Raw genomic sequence first — 8,674 nt, 5'->3', positions numbered from 1 at the left:
TTAATTTAAGCTGGAGAAACGACATACGCTATATGTTCAATTTTTCTTTTTTTTTTTCAATTTCATCCTAATTGGTTTCATTGTGGGGTACGAACTACATATTGCTTTTTTTTTCTATTATATGAACCAATCACTTGTGGGATGTGGCCTATTAGTGCAATACAGTAAGTACAGCGAAGAAAGAAATATGGAAGCGACCGCAGCCTATATCTAAGAAAAATTTACACCAAAAATTTCTAAGAAAAATTCATCTGATTTTCGTGCCCAATGGGTAAATGGTATTGTGTTATGTCTTTATTGCCTGAGCACATGGCCAAAGTAAGCTCTAACGCATTGAAATTTGCGACGGCATACACAGAGTTGACGGTCCCGACTCTTACTTGAAATACCAGATTCAACTTGAAAGTTAAAAAAAAAACATGTTCAGTCACGGTCTTCCTCAACTTTGCATACTTCAAGAATTTTAAAATTGGGTAACAGAAGACTAATCGAGGGATGGATAGAGATGATCGACTTGAAATGTTACATTACTCAAGGGCGTGTTTACAATATAGAAGAGAATCCATTACGGCTTCTTCTTCCTTGCAAACACTGCACATTAAACAAGCTTTCGGATGGCAAGTATAAATGTTCTCACTGAGGAACCTCAATTTTTTACAATATCTTTTGTGTTTTTCTTTCAATTCTCGTCCTTATTTGTCAGTTGTCCTCTTAGGCCACTTGTAGGAGACAATTTTCAGGAAGAACTTATTATTTCTGGAAAGGCCGGAGAGGGTTCTTTACCAATTCAAAAACAAGCAATCAAACTGATTTATGGCACACGGCAGAGGGATTTTTAAGTTTCTGTGATCTCAAGAGACGCCAGAATGACTAGTCAAGCGGGCTTAATGAAACCAGCTCACAATATCCTCATGATTCGAAATTGACTTTCCGAGCAATGTTAACATTTTGACGAGTGCCGCACTTGGTTACATAAGTTACGGAATCACTCTCTCTATTCCTAAAAATGTGTTGTCAAAATAGGCAAGACGCACTTACTTCTTCAAATTTCAAGTGTCCAATTATCCGCATTCTTGGCTTGCGCAGCATGGAGTATCTCAATTATTCCCATTCTTTTTATCAAAATTAGAAAGCAGTATTCTTTTTTCTTACATTTTCGTTATATTTCAATTTGCTTAAAAATTAAAAAAAAAAAAAGTCTTAAAAAGTTTTAGACCAACTGCAAAAAATACATGTGACAAAAGGTTTTCCAAAGTGTCTTCACAAAATGAAAGCAGCTGAAAGCTAACAATTGAAAAATGATATTATTTTTGAGCATATTTGGCATATAAGATCGATTAAAATTTTATTCATTCGTTAAAAAAAAATATTTTTTGTTTCACTTTCTTTTCAAATATTTTGTTATCATAATTGTTATCATAATTTGCTGCAATTTGTGTGAGAGCGCCCCTTATGCCCAATTTCCGATAATGATTGGCCTAAAATTATAATGCAAATGGACTTAGCTAAAGAAGTTCAGAAACTGAAGAAGGCTTTTAGGAGTAGCGCTCGTTCACAACGCAAGGAATTGAAAGAACGATATCCGGCTGTTCAAAGAGTTCGTACCATATACTTGGAAAAGGAATCAATGAAACTCGATGAACTACTTAGCTCCACGACAGACTGATTGTAATTCGGAGCAAAACAAAGTTTTTCTTGCCTTACTTTATAATTTCTATTAAAAATGCTTTGAGTGCTATTTGTTCCATTCACAATTGTTGTTTCTTTCAATAAAGTGCATCAAAGTTCGAAAAACCCTACCATTAAACGATAAAAGGGATCATATTACGTTGCTGCACTTTGACACTGCAGATAAAAAAAAAATAACGCAATAGAAAGTCGAAATAAAAAACTGAACAGAAAAAACTTAAATTTACTATTAATTACTAGCCAACATTTGTTTCTTACCCATACATAGGCAGCCACATAAAACTATGTCGGCATATATCGCACGATCGCGACTAAAAACCAAATTTTTCACATTCTCAAAAGTCGACAAAGCGGCTTGTTCATATACCTTGTGACCGTAACATAACCGACCGCAAGCACATTTAGGAGCCTCCATTAAAATGTCGATAAGCTCCCAGGGCAATGAATTGGTTGAGTAGGGTAATTTGTATTGGCAAACTGAACGGCACGCCAACAACCATAAAGGACTGGGAGTATTTAATTCCGCCGAGTTCCTCTTGTCCATCTCGTGTTCTCTATGCGGCTGAAAATTATTTCCCCAAACGTCCAACAATTCGAGACGTATACTATTAAAAGACGAAGGCAGTGATTCTAGTTGATTGCTGGACATATTAAGGTAACGCAAATTGTGCATACGTCTTATACCAAAAGGTAAACGTTTAATGAGGTTGTTGTTTAATTTCAAAGTGACAAGGTTCTCCAGTTTGATTAAAGGACGAGGAAAGAAAACCAATTTATTAGCGGAAAAATCCAATTCCTTTAAACTCTCCCGTAGTGTTTTACTATTTAACCAAAGCCAAGATTTATCAGCACATAGCTGGTTATTGCTAATATCCAATTGAGTTAATGATAAACGCCCCAATTCTAAGGGAATCTAAATGTGCGGAGAAATAAACTTTAGGCTCTTTCACATTCTTTATATGGATTAAATTGTGGACTTACCTTCTCGATATTATTGTAGCTTAAATTTAATACTGTTAGGTTTTTTAATGTACAAATTTCAAATGTAATTTTACACAGCTGTATACCTGTGACAGTTAATTGCTTAAGTGTTCTGGGAAAGCCTTTTATGGGATAATCACCTCTATTCGTTATGGTCATCTTAATTTTCGGCTGAGACTTTTGTGGTATGCCGGTAGTTGCTGCGATATTCACGCGTAAATTTATGGAGCCTTTACCCTCGAGACCGAGCTTTAAAGTTTGCAAAAATCCCTTCAATTGTATTGGATCACATTTAATTAGCAGATTCTCCGCAGGCTCCCTAAAACTTATGGTGGCTTTCCCATCTTGCAAAAATTTTGTAAATATTTTCTCCACATTATTGTAGATTTTGTAGCGTGTGCCAAGCTTATTTTGAGGTGTAAAATGTATGATTTCCAAGAACTTTTTGCTACTTCCGCTATCATCCTTAGCAGTGCAATGATAACCAACCGCTAGCGTAGATTTCACCATTCGCGGCGTTTTATTTGTTTGAGTCTGTCGATTGATTACTTGAGTTTCACAAAGAATTTTCATGATGTTCGTTATACTTCATCTGTTCAAATTCTTTATGATATTTGCCGTTGTTTCGTCGTCTTATTTTATTTAATATTTAAACAAAGCTAGTGTTTTTGTGGACAAAATTTAATATATGTGAATACGTTTCCCTGACCTTTGTAAACAACAGCTGGTTCAATTGGCTTTGTTTTTCAACTGTAACAAGTTTTCTTCCCAATTTGAAAAGATCGCTGTTTATTAAGAGATAGAACTGACACAACAGAGTAGCCGCAATACCGTACAAAAACAAGTTGCAAACCAAACACAAGGCGAATTATTATTTGACATAAACTGGAATCGTTTTTGTTAAATTATATTTATTTTTTTAAAGCAACAACAGCTGGTTTATGGCAGCCTAATCGTTACAAGCGATGGTGAGGGTTAAAAGTTTTAGGCCACAAACACAATGATGCGTCATGCCAATTTTAGGGATGAAAATTTAACTTTAACGACTTTCATCATATCGATTTATGTGTACAAAACGCAGAAGAAGAAATAAAAAGAACTTATTTCAAATTTAGAAGTTATTATGCTCGGTAATAATTTATATCGTTTTTATGTTATACGATTTAAAATATTAATTTGTACCCTATTTTATTTTAAGGCAATATAGACTATTTATGTGCAATTTTAAATGTACTTGCCGGATCAAAACAGTTAAGCGAATCGTTCGGTTCGTTTTACTGCGTCAGTGGGGTCCATCTTCCTGCTTCTTCATTTAGAATTATTTTTCTTCATTCCTTATCTCACTAATCAATCAAAAATTTAATTTGCTATTACATAAATTTTCTTAACGTTGTTTATCATATATCTATTTTTTATATTTATGCTAATTTTTTAATATTTATTTCTCAAGCCATATCATTTTAATTTGTCTTATAAAATAACTTAATAAAGCGCATTGTGTGCACTATTTGAGATTTTTAACCTAAAACACGGAATAACACATCATTGTGTCGAGATCTTAATTGTATGTCACGTATTTTGAACGTTTGATAAACATGCTTGACGGTATTTGCCGCGAGAAACTTGTTTACAGTCTAAACAACGAACATTTACCAGAAATTTAGTACTTTAACTTACTACTTATTTATCCTATCTTTTCTTTTTTTAATAACTGATTTTATTTTTTTTTGTGCTCGCATCTGACCGCTTGCATTTAGCTACTTTTCCTCCTAATAAATTTAAATTTATCGGCGGATTAATTTTTAACAGTAGTTTAAACGAAAGAGAGGGACAAGACAAAGAAAAATTAAAATATTTTGCAAAACTTTATTATCTTGTGAAGTTCGCACCATGTTGTATGCTTTTAAAACAAAAAGATACTTCTATATGAAACGACTATTAATTATTAAAAACTCTTAATTTAATTATTATTATTATTGTTACTAATATTAATTAAGCCAGAGCAATGAATTGTAAGATTAAAGTCTAATTAAGTTAAAATATTCTTAAGTCAAATTGCGTGAACTTTATGTATGTATGCATTAGACATCTACAATTGCACATATATACAATACATCTAATTCTTTTTTACACGGTATATTCTTACCCGATTTTGACATAATACGGTTCACCAATAAGAACAAACGTATTTCTTTCCATGAATTTTCTTCGAAGCAAAAATAATTTTTTAATTTTGATTTTGTTAATGCTTTTTTTACGTCGTGAGACCACATTTTCTACTTCGTCCTTGCAAAAAGAATACAAAAGTCGATTAAGAAATTAGCAAAGGTTTACTTCTAAGTAAAAAAATTAAATGTCCCTTTTGGATGGCTCTTTGGATTTTGAAAATATTTTTTTAAATTTGGGTGTGTCAGTTCCTTTTTTTTTAATGCATTTTTGTTTACATTACAATTGCATGGAGTACAAACAGTAAAACAGGACTTATATAAAGATCCAATTTGTCCTTGAATAAGGCATGAGCAACCGCCGGCTCGCGGAACGCATCTGACCCGTAATGCCGTCGAGTGCGGCCGGTCATCATTAAAATTTCAAATAATTGAAATTGCTTTTCCATAGCAATGCTGCAAAAGTATTTTATTAGCCTTCACGACGGGTTCTGCTATTAAAAGTGAAAAGTATTTAGGCTTTAGGCACCGGTGGGATATGAAAATTAAAATTGGCCCGTTCATAAAAAAAAAAAGTTTCCCATCCCTGCTTTAAACCGCCATGCTCTGCCACATCTGAAATGATATCCATTCTCACATTGATTTTCTATTAAAATACTATTTTATTTTCTATTTACTTCCTGCGCATGCAGAATTAATTAATTGTTACGCTTCGCAGCTTTTTTCTAAATGTATGATTGATTTCTTATGTTATTTTGTAGGCTTTTAATGAACGTTTGTTAAACTAATCAATTTAGATCGCATAAATTAAACATAAAAGCATTTTTTGTCTTTTTTTTTCTGTTTTAATACTTTAAATATTTATTTAAAAAATAATAACGGCATAATACATAAATATTTTTAATTTAATAATAAAAACTCTTACTGAAGTCTTGTTAGAAGAAAAATTAGGAAATTAAATTTCTTAATTGCCAAGGAACAATGTTTATTTATAAACTAAATTAATAGTCACCGTAACCTTTAGATGTCATTTGCCATTAATTCATAAATTCTTAACGCAAAAAAAAAAAAAATAAAAAAATTCTGTGCACATTTCGATATATGTCGCATTCGATTGTAAAAAAAGTAATGCTTTATAACAAAAAAAAGAAGTTACTTCATAAAATAGGCTAAATGACAAAAATTAAAACCAATTTATATACGTTTATGGTACAAATTCAAATTCCTATGAATAGAAAAGTGTTACAATTATTATTTTCTATGTTTTCCTACTCTGCGCTGTACTAAGTACCTGAAAACAAAGTTTAAAAAAGGAAAAAAAAAAAAAACCAAAAAAAGCCTCAAAACTTAACAAAAACTCCCTACTCTTGTGCATGTTTAATATTTAATGTACAGTTAATCTAGCAAGAAAAGAAAAAAAAAAGAAAAAATAAATATATATATGAAAATAAATAAGAGATAGTACAGAACAAATGTAGAGAGCGCAGCAATTTGTTACTAGGAATTCAACGTTTCGTTAAATTAAAGTTTACACAAACAAAACAATAACGGAATAAATGCTCCAATAGCTATAAATACTGGTAAAAGCAAAGTAGAATCGTCCATCGAATATGGGTCCGGTTGTCGCGGACCGCTTGGCTTACGAGGACTTTCTGTTTTCGAAAGTAATTCATGGAATTCATCGTTAATATCTTCTTCATTTTCCGCTGCCGGTAATTTCTTTGGATACTCATCCGTTTCGGTATCTTCTTCATTGGAAACTAATTTTCTATGTTGGCCGTTAAGGGCCTTCTTTTTATTCGCACCTCTAATGGAAGCACTATCATCTATATCTGGATAGAAAGTGTCTTTATGTAAAGGCTTTAGCCGTGGTATACGTTGAACGTCCCCTTTCAATAATATGAAAGCGTTGATTTTCGGATTGTCGTACGGACCCTTCATGAAATCCAAACGTACCAAGTTATTGCGTACATTAGACACTTCCTCCTTGTACTTTAATTTACCCAAGGTAACTGTAAAAAAGACGTATTCATGATGGGCAGTGCCGTGACCCACTTCAGCGAATATGTCCAATTCAGACACTATAACATGACGACGATTTAAGACCACATCAAATATCTGAAAAGTTTAGAAAATTTAAACTTAATTTTTTTCACATATTTCCTTTCTCTTTTTTCTTGCTTACTTTTTTATTTGGTTGAGTAAAATAAACTTCGCAAAATTTTAATACCAAAGCATACTCGCCATCGCCATCCAGAGGAATATCATAACCGAAAGTGCTGGTATGATAACGCTCTGTTTTATAGAGGATCTCGTCTTGCTCTGGTACTCGATTTATAATTAGCAAATGTTTGCCATAATCTGAGGCCGTGCCAATCTTTGAAGGATCAGGTTCATAGTGTATACCATCAATATCGACATGGTCATCGCCTCCCGCATTTATTGCATAAAGCACTTTCAAAGCTTTACTACTATTTGCGGCCGTTCTTATAGTTTCCGATATACAAAATATGGCTATGAATACTGGTATAAATGAGTTCATGGTTGTAAATAATTTTAACTAATAAGTTATGATTAACTAAAAAAAAAATGAATGAATGAAAACAAAATGTATAATGGAAATGTTTAGCTGCCTTGCTTGGCTGTGCTGAAATTTTTGTGTTTATCGTTGGAATTTTTACTGGAAAAGCCGATTTTTAGTTGTTTTGTGCTTTCTTCTTTAGGTTTCAAGTTAATTTTTATTTAATTTCGACGTTTCGGCAACATGTCGTATTGATTTTCTTAATTTTCACAGAAATTATTTCAGTAGAGATTTGTTTATCTTTCGGCCGCGTGCCAAAAACATTGTTGCTAAGTCACTTATTTAAAAGTATTTCTTTGAATTTGATAGAGACTTAAGCGTCAAACACAATAAAAGCGCAGCACCTGCTAACAACTATATTTCCTAAAGCAGAGAGTGTTGCAAGCAGATCTCGCTCTTTCAAACGAAGAGGTAACGGCGATATATTTTTTAAACCGACCGATGCAGTGCAAGGGATATTTTGGAATAAAAGTAAGAAAGTACAGCGATCAACGTAAACTTTTTTCAACCCATATGCTGGTTTTTCCTGATGGAAGCAGAAGGTACTTTCGCTATCACACTCTCTTAATAAGATGCCTGCTTTGTATTGTATTCTGCTACCGTACTGCATTTTTCAGTTCGCTGTTTTTCTCAAAATCTACATAAATAAAATAAATGATTTTAAAGATTGCTGATTAATAAGAAATATTGCATTATTAATGGTAGCGAATTTATCAGTAATAGCTTTTATTGGCTTGCTCCAGCAAAATGAATTCTATCAAATGCTTATTCAACTAAAATCTAGTTATGCGGGCATTTTTTCATATCTCACGATTTTGCTGCATTAATGCAATGCAAGCTATTCAGGCTGTATTAGTTTTTTATATCAACAGGTAGTACAAAAAAATGTGCAGTCAATCACGGTCCAATACTTTGATATATAATTTTTACTATTGATCAATTACTGAAACAGAATTCTTTATATATATACCATATAACAACAGCAGTGGATGTTAATTTCGGTTTTTTACCATTCCGTTATTGCAAGTCGTCACAACACAGTTTTTACATTCTGTTGTTGATACTATCAATGCCCAAGTTTGATAGCTTGAAGCGTTTCATTCAGCCCGTTCCTTTTCATTATTTCATTTCTGCTTGATTTGTGTCAAAAATCCTTCTTGCTGTGTAAATAACATCCTTCACAGCTCATGACTAATTTACGCGTCATATCTTAATTTTATATTTATTTTCCCCTATTACTTTTGGTAATAAATTAATT

General features: G+C 32.6%; 2 protein-coding genes across 2 annotated transcripts; both read right to left on the bottom strand.

Annotated features, from left to right (window-relative positions):
• Window positions 1–1,204: 1,204 nt before the first annotated feature.
• Window positions 1,205–3,548, bottom strand: LOC119633430 (leucine-rich repeat protein 1). Its single transcript, XM_038026983.1, has 2 exons — window positions 2,671–3,548; window positions 1,205–2,602 (listed from the first exon to the last, which is right to left on the bottom strand). The coding sequence occupies exons 1-2, from the start codon at window positions 3,241–3,243 to the stop codon at window positions 1,919–1,921; spliced, it is 1,257 nt and encodes a 418-aa protein (XP_037882911.1). The 5' UTR covers window positions 3,244–3,548; the 3' UTR covers window positions 1,205–1,918.
• A 2,701-nt stretch (window positions 3,549–6,249) lies between these two features.
• Window positions 6,250–7,575, bottom strand: LOC119633818 (malectin-B). The gene is made up of 2 exons (XM_038027585.1): window positions 7,021–7,575; window positions 6,250–6,953 (listed from the first exon to the last, which is right to left on the bottom strand). The coding sequence occupies exons 1-2, from the start codon at window positions 7,375–7,377 to the stop codon at window positions 6,357–6,359; spliced, it is 954 nt and encodes a 317-aa protein (XP_037883513.1). The 5' UTR covers window positions 7,378–7,575; the 3' UTR covers window positions 6,250–6,356.
• Between the last annotated feature and the right edge of the window lie 1,099 nt (window positions 7,576–8,674).

The sequence above is a fragment of the Glossina fuscipes genome, unplaced genomic scaffold, assembly GCF_014805625.2.
Source record: "Glossina fuscipes isolate IAEA_lab_2018 unplaced genomic scaffold, Yale_Gfus_2 2, whole genome shotgun sequence".
NCBI lineage: Eukaryota > Metazoa > Arthropoda > Insecta > Diptera > Glossinidae > Glossina > Glossina fuscipes.
This window is presented reverse-complemented; position numbering and strand designations above follow the sequence as displayed.

Excerpts from the sequence above, each read along its gene's own strand:
- LOC119633430 (XM_038026983.1), bottom strand. The coding sequence starts at position 3,243 with ATGAAAATTCTTTGTGAAACTCAAGTAATCAATCGACAGACTCAAACA. Across the intron at positions 2,603-2,670 it reads GCTACAATAATATCGAGAAG|ATTCCCTTAGAATTGGGGCG; the intron begins GTAAGTCCACAA and ends CCGCACATTTAG.
- LOC119633818 (XM_038027585.1), bottom strand. The coding sequence starts at position 7,377 with ATGAACTCATTTATACCAGTATTCATAGCCATATTTTGTATATCGGAA. Across the intron at positions 6,954-7,020 it reads TTACTCAACCAAATAAAAAA|ATATTTGATGTGGTCTTAAA; the intron begins GTAAGCAAGAAA and ends TAAACTTTTCAG.